The sequence below is a fragment of the Elaeis guineensis genome, chromosome 16 (genome assembly GCF_000442705.2).
Source record: "Elaeis guineensis isolate ETL-2024a chromosome 16, EG11, whole genome shotgun sequence".
Taxonomy (NCBI): Eukaryota; Viridiplantae; Streptophyta; class Magnoliopsida; order Arecales; family Arecaceae; genus Elaeis; species Elaeis guineensis.
In genome coordinates, this window is record NC_026008.2 from 29,741,663 (window position 1) to 29,760,544 (window position 18,882).

Here is an 18,882-nt window from a genome sequence, read left to right on the forward strand (position 1 = left end):
TGATATACTCATGGTTCGAGGACCTCACAATCTTTAGCCCCCTGATATACAAGCGGATCTTTTGCACTTGCTTCCTCTTTGGTCACCTCCACTCTCTCCTCTTTTCTCTCTCTTGCACCACCACTTCTTCTTCTTTCTCATTTTCTCTCTCCAGCACTACCACCACTATCACCCATCGTCTATACCTTCAAAAGCACCACAAGTAGAGGAGGCCATTAGATCGGGTCAAATTAAAAATGGGGTGAGTTAGGTCAAAAATTCATCAATCCAAATATGATTAGTTTATTAAGCTACTCAAAAATTTATATCTAAATTCAATCTATTTATTAAACAGATAACTTGACTTGATTCATATAATCCATTTATTAAATAAATCAAGTCAGATTAAATGGGTCAAATAGGTTTAACGAATTAAATATGTTAGGAGGATTAGATTAAATATGTCATAAATAGGTTAAGTAGATTTTAAACAAATTAAACATGTTTTAAATATGTTAAATTAGGTTGGATTTTTGACTCGATCCAACTATTAAATCGATCAAAATGGATTAAATGGATCAAAAATTTAAACTTAAATTTAACCTATTTAATTAATAGATGGAGATGAATTGATCCGTTTATAATCTAAACCTATTTACGTTAAATTCAAACATACTTGATATAGATCATTTGTAGATTAAATTGATAGGTTGGATCACAATTTATCGCACTTAACAGTAGGATAGAAGAAAAAATAATAAAATATTTTTTTTAAAAAAAATATAGAACATATAAAAATAATAAAAAAAATTAATAAATTCTAATAACAATAGAATATAATTTTATTATTTAAAAAAATATATTTTGTTTCATAAAAATATAGCAACCTCCATTTAATCGGTTGCTAATCCGTTAAGAAAGAAATCTTCCGCATGCCCTTATCAGAGGGACAAGATGGCTTCCATCTTTCTCATAGAATCTATTCGAGTAGCCTTCGAAAGCGGGGACTAGAACAAGACATGAACAAACCAAGATAGCGACGCGTGGAGCGCTTTTCGAACGCTCCTCTCTTTAATATTCTTTCCTCGATTTCCCGGGAACCCCAAATCCAAACCCAAGTATCCTTTTTAAACCTTCCATCCACATTCCAGAGCTCCACTGCTCTCGCGCGAGCTCCGGCAATGGGGTTCTGGTGGCCGTTACTCGTCCTCGGGATTGCCTTCGCGGTCTGCCGGTTCTTGCTCATGCTCATCCCCCCCAAAGTCCCCTCCATCGAAGTCGACGCCTCCGATGGTACTCCGAAACTAATCCTGTCTCTGCTCTGCTCTTTTTGTGTCTTTTTGTTGTTTTCTTGGTCCTCTTTGGGGGATGTTTGAGGGTTAATGAGCTCGAATTCGTGGCAGTGTTGGAAGATGGGAGCCAGACCAAGGAGAACAGCTTCATTTATGTGAGTAGCCCCTGGTGCTGCTTGATTGTTTTGTTTCCAATGTTTCTTGTTTTGATCGCATCTCTTTTTGGTTGAATTGGTTGTTCTTATAGCATTCTTGTAGTTTCGAAGTTTCTATGCTCTTTGATTAAAAATAGAAACATTGGACAGTAAATAGATGAGGATCTGAACTGATTTGAGCTCTCACCGGAGGACGAAACGAGATTAGACTAGCAGAGGTGACAAATGGTTTTTGGTCTCCTAATGTTCATTTCTTCCGAATGTTCTTAGTTGTATTGTATTTGGAAAGTGGTTATGCATCATGTTGAGTATATCTTGAGTTTACAAGCTTTAGAGACACAAAAAGGGACCTTTTTTTTCCTGAAGCAGAGGCGCTCCAGAAACCGCAGACCTGTCTTGTTTGGGCTGCACGAATAGCTGGCCGGGGATGGAGCCCTGTGGGCTCTATCTTTTGTAATTCTAAAAGAAGAGAATAATTGAGTGTTTTGGAAGTTGGGTGTATTGGGCGCTAGGATTTGTGATGAAATCTTGTACTCTGTAATCTCTAGTTTTCTATAATGAAATATTTGCATCATCTTTGCCCATGGACGTAGGTCAATAAACTGAACCACAAATATATTATATGCTCTTGTTCTTTTCTCTTTTTTGTTCTTGTTTCTTTATTCTCCCTGCCTGTTGCAACACATTGAAAGTGGTTAATTGAGTGTCAATTTTTTTGTGATTTTTTTTTTGTTTGATTTGTTATAGATACCACGGAGGGGAGGAGTGACGCCGACTGATAAGGTTCAGTGCTATGAGCCAGCAACAATGAAGTACCTGGGGTATTTTCCGGCACTGACACCTGATGAGGTTGGTGATGGTGATTTTTTTTCATTTATGGATATTCATTAATTGATTTAATGAGCTTTACTTTCTGTGTCATACTTATAGTTTGGACGGACGTTTAGAAAGGGAATCAAAAGAACTTTGCAAAATCTCCATCACAAGAAAATCAACTGTAGAACAGAATTAATCCTCATTTAAGCTTTTAGATGGATTTAATTTCTTCATTTCAATCCAGTGTAGAGCAGAATTAATCCATGGAAGGGAAAAGTTGCCATATGTTGCTTGGATTGAACCCAACCTTTCTTCTTTTTTTGAGAACCTATTCTTTTTTTCTTCATTTATCATCTGGAATTGTGTTCTGTTTTATCTTGTAAAAATTCTCAATTGAGAATAAAATGGAGGCTACCGTTACTGTCTTCACCTATAAGCATTTCGCTATCATGGGCCATGTATTGGGTTTTCACTATTCCATATTTACTTTTGGTTGAAAAATGAGATTGTCATTTATTAATTTCATGGTTTTTGATGGATCAAAAAGCAACACTATGGCACAAATTTTGTGTAACTATTCATATCAAATGTTTGATTTTCATGATAGTGTAACTGATAAAGGGGGAAGAGACATTATACAAGTATTGCAGCAGGATACATAGGATGAGAGGATTTTTGATGTCTATTAGAATTTGACCTTGTTAAGCTCATCTAGTTACATAAGGATGACTTGCAACATGTTGCCCTAGTTAGGGGATATATCGAATAAGGGAATTAATAATTGCTGTATTGTTTATTTCTTTGCATTTCTGCAGCAATGTTATTAAGACCTGTTACTTCAATATGCCTGACATATAAGATGGTATAAGAGGCCCCCTATTTCTGTTTATACTCCATCAGAGAAAGCATCTTTGGATTGATAATAATCAAGGTTGTCTTTAATGCAGACACGTTAGTAAATTGATTAAGAGCTCAACATTATTCGAGCAGTACTATCTTCAGCATAGGTACAACCCATCAGATTGAAGTTGCATTGTGATGGTTATCACTCTATTTCTCCAGCCACATTAGCTCAAACTTTCATTACTAGCAGTTTCTTTTGCTGACTATTTATCCAGGATAGTTCTTTTAGTAAATCTCATGTTTTGAACAACTATATGTTTTTCATTGAAGGTATTTAGGAAATACCCATTGGCCTGCTATGGTGATACCAATAACATATATATCATGGATATGTGATTAATCATCCAATATGTAGTCCGTTATTCTGATGTGAAAATGGACAAGCCTAATCATTGCAACTGGAATAATCATTGAGATCTGCATAAGTTAATATCTGCTATGTATCTACTGGATATCATACGCAGTTCTCTTGCTGTTTCCATAACATACTATTTCTTTTGGATTCACCTTCACCCTTTTCCTTGATTCTTGAATATTTTGTTCGACTTTTATTGTGAAGTGTGGTTGAAATCTGTTTGATCAGGTTAAGGAGCATGTGGCACAAGCCAGAAAAGCACAAATGATATGGGCAAAGAGTAGCTTTAGGCAAAGACGTCAGTTTCTGCGAATCCTTCTGAAATACATCATTGAGCACCAGGAGCTTATATGCGAGTAAGGACTGTAACTACATTTAGAACTCTTTTTCTTGTGGTTTGATTTTGAATGTGTAGATCAACTGAATGGGCTGTTGCAGATGGTATATCCAACCTTAAGGTAGCAGTAGTCTTCTTTAAAGAGAACTATAGATGTTTTCAAGGATTTCAACACTTGATTGTTTTCCAGATAATTGAGACTGCAGGAAGATTTTTCCTTTTTATCCGCATGTGCTGAAATAATTCTTTTGGATCTTTGTGCCAACTGTTCTCTTCTCAATACCATAGGCTTCTTGGATATTCAATTTGGATAACGAATGCCTTCTTTAGCTTGCAAATTAATTCATTTGACCCCCCCCCTTCCTTCTCTCTCTCGTGTTTTTTATGTCAATGCCAATGTATTTATATTCAAGATGCAGAAATCTGATTCTTGATGCTATATAGGATATCTTCTCGGGATACAGGAAAAACAATGGTGGATGCTTCATTGGGAGAAATTATGACAACATGTGAGAAGATTACTTGGCTTTTAGCAGAGGGTGAGAAGTGGCTAAAGCCTGAATACAGGTGCAGTGTAAAATATAGTTCCAATTCAAAGTGCATATTTAGAATTTTTATTGGTAATTATCTGCTTCCAGTCTTACTGCTTATTTGATGCATTATCTACATCACTTCATGTGGCAATTAACATTATTGAATTCAACTTTGCATTAAGTAATTTCTCTTTAAGTTCTAAACACCTGTTTCTGTGACTCCATAGTTGTGATTTTTCTTCTTTTCCACTAAATTACTGGCTTGAGATTAAGTTATGATCCATACGTCACCATGTTAAGTAATTTTTCAAAAGTGGCTATTGGCTAAAGCCAACACGACACTTCAAAATTGTTGGAGACTAAAGACCAAATGAAGACAGTGTAATCCATATAATCTTTCTTTTTGGCATCATGAAGATTTGCTCAGAGAATACTAAAAAGTGGGTTGCAGATTGTTCTTTTAACAAGATTGCATGGAGGGGAATGAAAGCATGCTTATCTCTCTGTTGAGAACTTACCTGAGAAATGCCCCGAAGTCCGATGAGAAGACTACAAAACCATGATTCTGCATGTGTCTTCTAAGATGGCTTACCTTATTTTCTACATCTCTAAGATTATGCTGTTTCTAGATAAGATGACTTTACTGCTAAAAGACAAAGGTCAAATGAAAAAGGAATAAAAAGAAGGATATAGGTAAATCTGAACTCCTATATAAACTGATTCATAATTATATATCCAAGAATTGATGGGGGGGGGGGTTTGACATAGTCTCATCCCTACATTTTACAGGCTATTGTTGCACTAGAAGGAAACCTAAGCTTGGTGCTCACATTGAATAAATCTATGCATGTACAAACACAAACATACACCAGATAGACACTTGCAGTTTCATTCAAATGGAGAATATTTGGTGTCTCAAAATTAACGTGGCACTAGTGCATTTTATTACAATTGTGCCGACCTTCATAAAGCTTGTATATTCTTTACTACCATATATATGTTTTCTGAGAGAATAAAAAGAAAAAAGATGACAGCATGTGTGATAATGGTACATCGGTTAACTATTGTGGATATCTATGATATATTGGATATAAATGCACTGATGCTAACAGTAGTTCTTCCTGTCCACCACTGGGACTGCATCTGTTGCGGATACATATCAGGACTGATACTAAATTTATATAATATAGACGCCATCTCCAATACAAGTAGCAAAACCATTTTCCAAAATTTAGTGTTACAACCATATGATACTCCTGATGGCCGTTAGTATCTGAATAAGAAAATAATTTCGCAGCTTTGATTTTGGATATCTTCAACCACTGTATTCAAAGTAAGTGTGCATTTTCCTGCAGTTCCACCTACAGGAATGATCATACATCGCATAATATGTTAAAAATATTCATGCAATTCATCATCTTTGAGTTTGTGCTTCTATTGGCCTAGTTGCTGCTTGGTTTCTTGAAAAATGCTGGATCTGCACAATGACATGGACACATATACACACGGGCAAATGAAAGAAAGGAAAAAGAACATTTGCTTATGTTTTGTATCCATATCTGCATATGCACACCCATATCACACCTTTTGTTTGTTGCTTGTATGGAGTGTCACATACAGTTCATCAAGGGTGGCATCGTGAAGAAAGATTCTAGATTGCATTATGCTGATAGTTGTTTTCTCCATTCTAAGAAGCAAAATGTGTTCTTGAATTAGCAGAATAAGTAAATGTATTTGAGTTTAGTAAATTTTTAAGTTTTATTTCAAACTTCATTGGTGTGCAGATCTTCTGGAAGATCGATGTTACACAAGAGAGCAAAGGTGGAATTTTATCCTCTAGGAGTGATCGGGGCAATTGTTTCCTGGAATTATCCCTTCCACAATGTTTTCAACCCAATGCTAGCTGCAGTTTTTTCAGGAAATGCCGCAGTTATAAAGGTATCTTCCTTCAATTAGGATGTGGTTTTTTTCCCATAATTTAAGTCACTTACTCATGGAACTTCTGCATATTAAAGGAAATTCTTAGGTATTGTCATTTGTTTCTCATTTTGCACTTATGTTAGAAGCAAAGTTGGCTGTACTGGTATTGGAGCCTGTACCACTGGGCCAGCGGCACGATTCAGTATACGATTCAGTATTCCCCCATGCCGGGCCCGAACTGACACAGTAGAGAGAGAGAGCGGGGGAGAGGGAGAATCGGAGAGAGGAAGAGAGAGGGGGGAGGGAGGGAGAGGAAGAGGAGGCCGGTGGTGGCCGTCGGAGGGCTGTGGAGGCCCTCAGATGACCAGATGAGCGAGAAAGAGGAAGAACCGGGAGAGGAAAGGAGAGAGAGGGAGGGGAAGGGAAAGAGAGAGAGAGAGAGGGCGTGGAGGCCGGCGGTGGACGGCGGAGGGCTGTGGATGGCCACATCTCCCTTCCTGATCTCTTGCAAATCCAAACAGGGGTGCTTGCCCATGTTTCCATCGATCAGTTATATCTGTTCACCGACTTACTCCCCCCCTCTCTCTCTCTCTCTTTGGAGGAGGATGGAGCTCAGGCGGCCTCCCGGTCTTTTTCTCTCTTTCCTTCCCTCCCTCCCTTTATCTCTCTCTATCTTTTTTTTTCTCTTTCCTTCTTCCTCCCCCTGTTCTCATTGGTGTCTCGTTTCATACACTTGAACTATTCTAGTCAGCCATGGGTATAGTTTGACAAGCCCCGAACTGGACGGTTCCGTCCAGTTTGGTGAACCCTACTTGGAAGCATGCTTTACCTTGGGAAATCAGCCCATGTTATCTATTTTTAACAATTATTCTGCTGCTGGACTCATGAAATGAAATTTGCTATTCAAGATGTCTCATTGATTTGTTCTTGAAGCAGTGTGTGGCACGGTGGAAGTTTGGAAACCAGCTTATCTCAAATCCTGGACCATTGCACAGGAAGATGGGTTAAAAATAACCTGTCTATGAATTCTAAATTTAAGAAGCAAGCATGAATGTACAGTACCAATTTTTTAATGGGAAATATACCATATTTAAATAAAGTGCTGGAGTTTCTGAGATACTTGATTGAGAGTAGGTGTCATCATGCTGCACCTGGGATAGCTAATAATGTACACAAAGCAGAGAAATTGGCTTGGCTTGGGCCTTTTTTCAGATTAAAAGATCAATTTGTCCAGGCTTTTGCAATGACACCCTGCCCGCTGAAGATGATAACCTTGTCCGGTCAACAATGTTTCTTCCTTTTGATGAGCTTGAGTTAGGAAAAAAAACTCTGCCTTCGGTGCTCTAGTGAACCTTTGTATTGGATATAGAAAAATATGTGTTTAATTTCAGTTTCTCATTGTTTGGTTCGTTCTGCATGTCTAGGCTTATTACTGCTGTTTTACATTTGAGCCAGAAACCTGATAGCATGGTTCAGAATTACAAATGTTCCAATCAGTCCTGTCCCTGCTCATGCAGTAACTTAAATGCAGGTGGCATATTTATCATTAGTTTTATTGTCTGTATTTACATGACCATATTGAAATGAAGATCTAAAATATCTGTCATAAATTTCATTTGTTTGATGCATATCCTAAAAAGTAGACATTCAATTCTGGAACATTAGTAGCACCATCATTGATGTTCTCTATTGCAGAAATGTGATTTAACGATATACCTTGTTGGAGTTCTATCATTCTTAAGTATTGTTCCTTAGTAATTTTTGTTCATGACCTCTTATCTGATTGGATGGCATTCTTTTAATAGGTTTCAGAGCACGCAAGTTGGTCTGGATGCTTTTATTTTCGAATCATCCAAGAAGCTCTTGCTGCTGTAGGAGCACCTGATAATTTGGTTCACGTATTAACAGGGTATACATGGACCTTCAGAATTCATGTTTGTGCTGCAATTGAAGTTTTACAAAATTGTTTTTGATAATTTCATTTTTCCTTGGCAGATTTAAAGAAACAGGACAGGCTCTTGTATCTTCAGTTGACAAAATCATTTTTGTTGGGTCACCTGGAGTGGGCAAGATGGTATGTCCTATATGATATCCTGGATAGTTTCCTGGTTGTTAACATTTTTTAATTATCTGATGTTTTTCTGAATCATTGAGTTATTTAAAGCTTCCTTAAAAATTATTTTGGGATGCACACAGTTTCTATTTGTTCAATTGTGATTATTATTTTTTGATAATAAGGAAATGGCATTCTCACATTCTGCTGCAATTCTCAAAAATAACTGACTTCAGAGTTCTATGAAGGTGCAGAACATGTTCTCCTGTATCCAAGCATTGATAATTGTCAAACTGTGGAGTTTAAGTTGAGAGTATCACACTACATCTTTACAAGTATTTGATTCCCTTTCCTTTCCCCTTAGTTTCAGAGCCAGCCAACTTATCTAGTTCTGGGCTGGATAAAAGAAGGGACAAGCTTCATGGGTACTACCTCATGTTTAGGGATCCCTTGGAGAAGGGTTATAATATATTTTTGATCAATAAAGAATGTAGGATTTTTTTTGTAAATAATAGTAAATCTCATTAATTTAATCAACATGCAGTGGTTTGGGCTCAGTAGGTTAAGGGCTGTGAAAACCACAAGTGGTCATGATTATGAACTGTCGATTTGTTTACTGTACTTTTCCTATTCATGCCTTTATTTGCTGGATTTTCATATTTGTTTTTTCACACATTACAGATCATGCAAAAGGCTGCAGAGACCTTGATACCTGTCACCCTGGAGCTTGGAGGAAAAGATGCATTTATTGTGTGCGAGGATGTAGATGTGCCTTATGTATTGATGTTTCTTTCTTGTTTTAGTTGTACTATTTTATATTGAGTGTCTTCAATTGGATTTCTTCTTGTTTAAAATAAAAACTGTATTAGGTTTTGTTATGTTAAGCATCCTTTGAAGAGTGCTGTTGATATGTTGCTTGAGTTATTTTCTCCCCTTTTGTAGGTGGTGCAAGTTGCAATTAGAGGTGCTCTTCAATCCAGTGGACAGAACTTTGCTGGTGCTGAGAGATTCTATGTCCACAAAGACATCTTTTCTACTTTTGTTGCTCAACTAGTCAAACTTGTTAAATCGGTTTCTGTTGTAAGTAGATCCATTTAGCTTAGCTGATGTTAAAATGTTCTACATCATTAGTTCTAAAGATGTCCTGTAGTACTGCAAGTCAAACCACTTACACTAACATGAAATGTCAGTCAATAATTGAAGACCTCAATATATTTAGTCACAATATTCTTGAGAGAGATGACAGTTAGGCAGTATATGTGCTTATTCATGCTTTCTAATAACACCCACCTTCATATGACAGGAGTTTACCACAAAAATATTGTGCATTGGTTTGGTTCTGGAATGATTGTTGAAGAAGTTAATGATATGAAGAGATTGGAAGCATGCTTCCAGCTACTTGACTGATTTAACTTGATTTTAGTGAATTTCAATTTGAATTACTTTATTTTTGTTTTCCTTTCTTGCAGATCTCCATACTGGTAGATAATGAGTTCCATAGGCATAAATTGTCACTAAGTAACTTTATGTCATATTCCTGTGACAACGAGATTGTAACCATTTTTTGTGGCTTCAAAATTGTATTTGTTGGATTTAGCTGCTTTCTTTTATGATAGGCACACAGGATTCCTGGGAGAAATACTTCAATGAGCCAATGCTTCTTCATGCAATATCTTCAGTGTCTCTACACATTTTCTAGACCTTATTATATCTGTGGCTGGTTGAATTAAGCTGTGCTTGTTTGTTGATTGGCATGTTGAATCACAAATAAAATTGAATCTCATTTTTGGTTGACCATCTTGTTTGTGTAGGGCCCACCACTAGCTGGCAGATATGATATGGGTGCAATATGTGTGCAAGAACATGCTGAAAAACTTCAAAATCTTGTGGATGATGCACTGGAGAAAGGAGCTGACATTGTGGGTCGGGGAAGATTTGGCCATTTGGGAGAAGATGTAGTTTATCAGTTCTTTCCTCCAACTGTTCTGGTGAATGTTGATCACTCCATGAAATTGATGCAGGAAGAGGTAGCTGAGAAATTCTCAAGCTTTTAAAAATTACATTTTCCACATGATGTTCTTTGTAAAGTCATATTTGATTGATCTCTAGGTTTTTGGACCAATCATCCCAATCATGACATTCAGTTCTGATGAAGAGGCTATTAGCCTTGCAAACGACTCGAAATACGGACTTGGTTGTGCTGTGTTTTCTGGTAACCAGAAGCGCGCCATTGAAATAGCTTCCCAGTTGCATTGTGGAGTCGCAGCAATCAATGATTTTGGATCAACATATCTGTGTCAGGTAATTGAAACATGCAGTCTGTTATGTTTGCCCTTGTTTCCTGAGCTAGATTCAAAGCTGAAATCTCGTGATCCATTCACAACACTATATTCACTTATAAGTAAGAATAGCAAAATTTTCTTGTAATAAATTAATCCTTGTCATCACTCTTTGGGGTCTGCAATGTGGTCCTCTTATTCACCAATTATTTCTGTCAAGTGTTACATCAGATGTATTGCATTTTTTTTTTCTTTTCTTTTTTTTGTGGAATTAGCTTCTTTGCATGCTTTTGCTCCATTTAATGTGGTTGCCCTTGTCTTTCTGCTATTAAAGTTGTCTTAATATAAGTTGTGGTTTATCGAGAAGTTAAAAAAAATTGTGTAAAACAGAATGAATTAATGTTACATAAATGGTATTGTCGTTTAACTTATATTATTCTGCAGAATATTGCTCAATTTACATATTTCTTTTAAGAATCAGTAATTTTGTAATGTAAGGACCCATTATAAACGTTGTTTTTCTACTCTTACTTGAATATCTTGTGCTATCAGAAGGTAGTATTATCAATCATGTTTGGTTTCATGTTATTCTGTATTGCCATTGCTTGGATACAGGGAATTTCAACTTCCATCAGATTTTTTGAGCTAACCTGAAGCAAATTATATTATTTCTGCTGTCCACATTGTATCTATTTTATCAAGTCACATGAATCGTTTATGCATAATCATTAGGTTGGTGGCCTATGGCTGAGGCAATCCTGGGTTGTTCATGTAGATGGGCGCTGTTGGCCCGAGCAAATGCATTTGTTGGACATCTGATTTAACCATGAGACTCTTTGTAAGGGTTTCCATGGAAAGCTCTATAGACACATTACATACTAAAATTTCCTCTATATATATATATATGTCAGCAGCAAGTGGTTGATGAATCAGCAAAATGATTTGGACTTAGTAACAGGGATAGGAGTGTGTCATATTTGGTTTTTTCTGAACGAGTGTTTGCTCCATAGTTTTTGTGTGGAAATGAGATTTTGTTCTTTGCCCGTAGCTCTAGGCTAGTTAATGATCTTACATGGCTGTAAAATTGAGTTTCGTTTCCCTCCACTACCTTCATATGATCGAGCAGTCAACAACACTGGCTGATTACCTTTTTCCCCTCTTCCATGTAGTCTCTGCCCTTCGGTGGTGTAAAGGACAGTGGATTTGGAAGATTTGCAGGTGTGGAAGGTTTGCGAGCTTGCTGTCTTGTCAAGTCAGTAGTTGAGGACAGATGGTGGCCATACATTAAAACAAAGATCCCGAAGCCCATCCAGGTCTGCAATTAGAAAACTTGCCCCAAATTAAGCATGGTGTGCATTTTACTAATGCACCTCTAACTTGTTTGACAGTACCCTGTTGCGGAGAATGGCTTCGAGTTTCAGGAATCACTTGTTGAAGCTCTTTATGGCTTGAATGTATGGGACAGGCTGCAGGCACTGGTTAATGTGTTGAAGATCCTTTCAGTGCAGAACTATACTTCTAGGACTCTGCTGGAAGGGCAATGAGAAGATCAATGAAATTTGTATGATCTGCTTCTACTTATTTTATGGATTTGCTTTCAAAAGATCTTTTAATCTTTAAATGCACTGCCTCTGCTGAGCTTTGAACATTTTTTTGGCCTCTTTCGAGGTAGATGTGATTGACCTACACCTATATGTTGTGTTGCTTTCCAATTGAGTACCAGAACCTGCCACATTTCTATTTAATCCTAGATCTCATACAGGTTCATCATCTTTAACTGAATGGGAAAGGGATGGCTAATTTGGAATAACATTGTTCCAGACACTTGACAACCTTAATCTTGTTAGAGTATTTGTTATGTTTTTAAGATTAATCTGCACTTGCTTGCATCTCTGGTTAAGGTGAACTCATTCTCAGAAGTTGGATAATTTGGTCATCTGGTTTGGGTGAAAAGGAGAATCTAACTCATCTACGACCTATCAGTTTGCATACACATTGGTCAGTTTGCATTGTTCTGTGCTGTTGATCAGTCGCACAGCATGGCGTCTGTAGAAAAATGGATATCGCCAAAATCATCCAATTCTTTGTGCAGATTGGATATAATGGTAGGTTTTGGTCTATTTTACTCCAAGCACTAGAAATGATGCATAAATATATATTAGTTATCATTGTCAGAGTGGCACTGAATGGTGATGGAACAATAACTATCTGATGCTTGCAATATTTCAAGTTTTTTCACTCTCTCTAATTTTTTACTACAATTTCCACTAATAATCTTTAGATGAAAAAAAATTGTTGTGTAGTGTTCTTTAAAAGTTATTGCCGTTATAAGCTGGCATACCGTGTTATGGCAGGGTGGCAGCATGTAATGGATATTATGGGAGAGTAATGTTTAAACAAGATTGACTAAAACTAATTAAAATTTCAAAAATCTTTGGCTTTGTACTTCATTCGATCTTTTGTTAAATGTTGTGTTCAGTGCTGACAACATCAGAACTGCAATTCTAGCTTGACACTAAGTATCAGTCCTGTCCATCACTTGTGGAGTTAAAAATTCAGATGTTTGGCTTTGGAACATTGCCAACTTACCTTGTTATGCAAAAGATTACATTGAAGCATCTGTTGTCTGAAGTAAGCATCCCTGTTCCCCTCCACACAATTTGTTTCCCAAGTCATCGCATGCAGACTGGATGAAGATATTCATTATAATTAGGCATTGAGTTTCCAAGCTAGTACGTGGGCATAAGGATTTATGAGCGGACACCTGTTCCCATTTTTTCTTAGAGAGATATTATCTAGCGTCCCTTTTTCCTTAGAGAGATTCATTATAATTAGTCTATAAATCTTTAGAACTTCAAAAAACGTAGTTCCGGCTTAGATCGTACTTGGAGAAATGTCTAAACTATCCTCTCTAATTTGATCAAAATCTTGTACTCTTATTGAATTACTTAGCTCATATGAATAAGAATTATACACATAGTAGCTCACATAAATAAGAATGCACACAAGGAGTAATACTAGCTATATCTATAATATCATAACTACAATTAACACAATCTTAATAATTAGCAACCATCTATTCTACTAGGTATCTTATCCAATTGCATGCTTAAAATTTTTTGCCTGTTACGAGCTTAAAAATTTTGTTGGATACAGATTTAAACAAGATTCGCTGTCTTGGTACCGGCGGCTACCTCGATACTGGTGGCTATTTTAATAGTACAGTTTGGTATGATTCTGTATCGTAACGAACCGACAACAAATCGACGAAGGCACCAGATCCGAACTGGAAGAAGAAAAAGAGAGAAATAGAGAGATAGAGAGAGGAAGAAAGAAAAGAAAGGAGGGGAAGGAGGGGGTGGGGATGCCGGATGCCCTCCGGCTAGCCGCCGCGGCCACCGGACGGTGTAGTCCATGCACTGTGCTGTGGATGAAATAGGGGAGATGTCTCTGTTTCACGAGTTTTTTTAGAATCTAAAACTTAAGTGAAACCGGCAAATGGTTTGTCGGTTTCATTGATTTTAATTTTTTAAAAAAATCTTTTAAACAGTGAAGCCGACAAATCATTTGCCGGCTTCATTGATTTTAATTTTTTTTAAAATTTTTTAAATAGTGAAGTTAGCAAATGGTTTGCCGGCTTCACTGTTGATCTTCGTTTTTAAAAAAAGAGTCGCGAGAACAGAGGCAACAGCCCCTGTTTCGCGACTGCGATGCCGCCGCACTGCTTCCACCACCTCCCTCCTCCGACCTCGATGAAGCTCGTATCTGCAACTGTGATGCCACCTGCTCCCATCTCGACGATCTCTCCTCCTCTCTCTTTCTCGCACGTTTCAAAGCTCTATTGGGTGAACTGACGAGCTGCAGACACTTCTGCGGCCCTCCGACGGCCGTCGCGGGCCATCGCCGGCCTCTAACGACTCCCACCTCCCTTCCTCTTCTCCTCTCTCTCTCTTTCTCACTTTCTCTCTCTCTCCCTCCCTCCTCCATCAGTATATCATTTGAACTGGCCAAATCGTGCCGGTTCTCCATCAGTCCAGCTCGATACGAGATGTACTGGTAGGTTTGGTACGGTACAGCATTTCATTTAAATTTTAAGTTTTTCTACATTCGTACCTAGATATCCAGTAAACCACCTAAAAACCATTTATATACCGCATCTAGCGGGATTGAAACCTTTTTTCAAAAAGAAAATAAAAGTATCAATAATTTCAATATATTCTTATGTTGGTGTATAATATTTTCCTTATAAGTTTTTTTAAAACATAGATACTTCTAGATTCCTCTTATTTTTGTTGCAAATTTGCAATTAAAGAGTGGTAGTGGCATTTAATATATAACCTTTTAATACTTCTATATTATTATTTGTTTAAATAATTTATAATTTTTAATATTTTTTAATACAATATTTGGTCTGATCAATGATCGAGATCCTTTGCTAAATTGATTTCATTGCATCAAATATGATCTTAATGGCGGATTCCATTAATATCATTTATATAGTTTTCATTTTTGAATTCTACTTAAAATTTATTTTATATTCAAATATTATTGATCTTATATCAATTCGGACAAAAAAATAGATAAACTTATACCATACTTGTATTTGCATGCATTTAAAGTAAATATGGATATGTTTAATATTCAATCTGTATTGATATTCTTTTAGAACAAATATAGATAATTTAATAATCATATTTATATGATATTCATGAATAAAATATGGATATGAATATTGACATTTTCGTATTCTATCCAATTTCAGCCTTATATTCTACAAATTTGGATAGATACTGAATGACTAGCAGAAGAATGCATATGTAAGAATTTCCATTAAAACCACCATTTTGTCATGCAATAACTTTACAAATACCCCTAGTATGTCCATTTTACTTTATGGTAGAAGAGAAAGTCTTTGTACACCGTGTGTGGTGCAATAAATTTGATGTGGAGTGCATTGCCTAATTATCTTAAAGCACATAGCATACTTAGTGATAGGACAAACATTTAATGCTGTTCAATTTTTTTTTTCTTAATTTTCAATGACAAAAATATCTTTTCTTCTATTCAGCAAAGAAAGAATAGTATTATTATTTCCTAATATCTTGTATGATTTTTCATGAATATATATGACGTCCTGAACCATATATATAACTTTTTGTATATTTATGACATCCTAAATAATATATATGACTTTCTGATGTTTTGTATAACTTTCTGTTAGTATATATGATATTCTGAATAATATATATGACTTTCTGTGGATATATATAACGTCATGAATAATATATATACCTTTCTAACGTCTTATATGACTTTCTGTGAGTATATATGGTATCTCGAATAATATATATAACTTTCTGTGAATATACATGACATCCTGAACAACATATATGACTTTTTAATATCTTATATAACTTTCTGTGAGTATATATGATATTTTGGACAATATATATGACTTCCTGTAAATATATATGACGTCCTGAACAATATATATGACTTTCTAATGCCTTATAAGGCATGTTAGAAAGTCATATATATTATTTGGGACGTCATATATATTTACAGAAAGTCTTATAACGTGTTAGAAAGTCATATATATTGTTTAAAATATCATATATATTTATAGGAAATCATATATATTATTCGAAATATCATATGTACTCACAGAAAGTCATATAAGACATGTTAGGAAGCCATATATATTATTCAGGATATCATATATATTCACAGAAAGTTATATATATAGTTTGGGATGTTATATATACTCACAGAAAGTCATAAAAAGTATTAGAAAGTCATATATATTATTCAGGATGTCATAAATATATAGAAAGTCATATATATAGTTTAGGATGTCATATATATTCACAGAAAGTCATATAAGGTATTAGGAAGTAATAATATTATTTTTTCTTTGTTGTATAGAGGAAAGAATATTTTCGTCACTAAAAATTAAGGAGAGAAAAAAACTGGACGGCATTAAATGTCTGTCCCATCCAAATATATTACATATCTCAATATTATTGGGCGGTGCGCTACTATTATACCGCACATGGTGCACAAAGTATTACTCTTGGTAGAAAGAGAAGCATTCCTTATTTTGGCAAACAGCCTTTTGCAGCCCATTTTGAGCTTTTAATGCCTTAAAAACTCCCATTTGTTCTCCTACAATCCACTCATTTAGTTCCATTGGGTCTCCTACAGTTTTCCATTATCCTTTTGTTCTCCATTGAATAAGATTTTGCCCACATAACTGATAAATTAATTTTCTCACTATTATCCCTTTTTTATAAGATAATTTATGTCAGTATTTAAAACCCAAATGACACCTATCACCAAGATCTCTGAAATACACACTCTTTTTTTTTGGTACGATGATTCATTCAAACAAATGTTGTATGAATACAACCAAGAGAATTGAAAAATAAAATATCCTAAAATTGCCTAGGAATGACCCCCACCTTAGTCCATAGAGTTTGTCTAGTATACTCAGCTATAAAAGTTGCCATCTAGTCAGCAGCAGTATTTGCATAATCGAAAACATGCCTAATAACCAGTACAATGCATCCTTCCTAGCAATATTGAGGTGTCATGCGGAAGGGGGTGAATGACTCCACCGTGGGTATATCTCTAGAGCCAGGATACCATCATGGCTGATTCAGCCTCCATAACAAGCTAAGTCGCCCCCAAAATTTGTCTGGCAAAGACAATCCCAGCCCAAACTACACGAAGCTCCATCTTAGAAACTGAAGGCTCCAATAAATGATTCCCATCAGCTGCCATAAATGACCCATGAATCATAAAGCCAGCCCCACCATATTTGCTTCTAACACTCCCATTGAAGTTGACTTTCAGGTCCAACGGAGGAGGGGACTCTCAAGAGATAAACACCCGATGGATCGTTGCATTAGTAGGATGGGAGCTCTGGATCATTGAAGGCCTAGATGTCATATCAATGATCTCTGTTGCCATAACCAAGGCTCTTTCAAAGATAAGCCTCGTCGAAGATCGCTTGGAATCAAACACCAGGCTATTTCTGGCTAGCAAAATACGAAGGGCCATATAGGCCACATGGATGCCTGCCATCCTAGAAATATCACCTCCAGTGCTGCACTGCAGAAACTCCGAAAAGGTCTAAGTGGGGTCCTCTGCTTGAGCGATCTGCAGATGCACCCCTCCAAGGACCAAACAGTTCTCACCCTCGATCATCGAAAGAGAATATGCCCATAGTCTCCTCCTTAGAGTTGCAGTAAGGGCACGACAACTAAATGTTCATGCCCCGAGCTCGCAAGAGGAATTTGGTCGGCAGCCAGTCCGAGATCACCTTCTAGAGGAATAGGCTCACCCTAGGATGCACTCCAATCCTCTAGATCTACCTAACATTCCTATGTTTGAAGGACTCCCTCTGATAAATCTAGTAGAGGTCAGTCGTCATAGCCATCGGAGTGTAGGAGTGTTCCCAAACCCTGACGTTTGGCTTGTTGAAGATGGGAGTCGCAAGGGACGATACCCACTCCCCTAACTACTTGCCAAATAGATGGGACACGGTTGTCGGATCCCACCCCCCACTGTCAGTATGAAGAAGATCCACAACTGTCATGGAGTTCGTCATCTCCACACTGATAAAGGTCGATCACTGACTGATTGGCAGATCTCTAATCCATACATCATGTAGGACACCGACAGAGTGTCCGTCTCCCACTAGCCATCTCATTTGGGGAAAGACATCAGGTATGCGGATGCAGATCTCTCTTCATAAGAAGAAGGCACTATATCTAGGATGAACCTCACCCCTGGCAGGCCATAGACCATACTTAGCCATCATGATCGAGCTCCATAGAGAATTCGGACTGAGCAGAAGCCAGACAACATATCTCATGATCAGGACCTCCCTCTTTGTAGCTAAAAACTGGATGCCCAGGCCAACCTTTCTCAAAGGCTGGCAAACCACATCTCAAGCAAGCAAATGGATGCCTCCCCCTCCTTTCGAGTGAGATCCCCATAGAAAGCTCCGAAAGAGCTGCTCCAATCTCGCCATCAGGGCTCTAGAAAGAACTGTGTGAGAGAAGGTAAATAAGAATGGAGTTGAGAACAAACCTCATTAGGGTGGCCTGCCCCATCATGGATAGTGCATAAGCTTGCCACCCATCCCACCAACTCTCGGATCACTCGCTTGATATCCACACACTTCGCCCTCCTCGGTCTGTGCTTAGTGATAGGAACACCTCAATACTGCGAGATCCTACTATGCTCCCCAATT

The 18,882-nt window shown here is 37.1% G+C and overlaps 1 protein-coding gene across 1 annotated transcript; it reads left to right on the top strand.

Moving 5' to 3' along the window:
- The first annotated feature begins 998 nt into the window (after positions 1–998).
- Positions 999–12,270, top strand: LOC105059357 (aldehyde dehydrogenase 22A1). Its single transcript, XM_010942622.4, has 14 exons — positions 999–1,272; positions 1,383–1,426; positions 2,174–2,275; positions 3,729–3,856; positions 4,282–4,404; positions 6,155–6,308; positions 8,096–8,199; positions 8,286–8,364; positions 9,025–9,120; positions 9,286–9,423; positions 10,155–10,370; positions 10,453–10,644; positions 11,792–11,935; positions 12,011–12,270. Exons 1-14 carry the CDS (start codon positions 1,161–1,163, stop codon positions 12,164–12,166), a joined length of 1,788 nt encoding a protein of 595 aa, XP_010940924.1. The 5' UTR covers positions 999–1,160; the 3' UTR covers positions 12,167–12,270.
- The last annotated feature ends 6,612 nt before the right edge of the window (positions 12,271–18,882 follow it).

Coding starts and splice junctions, on each gene's coding strand:
- LOC105059357 (XM_010942622.4), top strand. CDS start 1,161: ATGGGGTTCTGGTGGCCGTTACTCGTCCTCGGGATTGCCTTCGCGGTC. Junction 1,273..1,382: donor CGAAGTCGACGCCTCCGATG/GTACTCCGAAAC, acceptor AATTCGTGGCAG/TGTTGGAAGATGGGAGCCAG. Junction 8,200..8,285: donor TTGGTTCACGTATTAACAGG/GTATACATGGAC, acceptor TTTCCTTGGCAG/ATTTAAAGAAACAGGACAGG.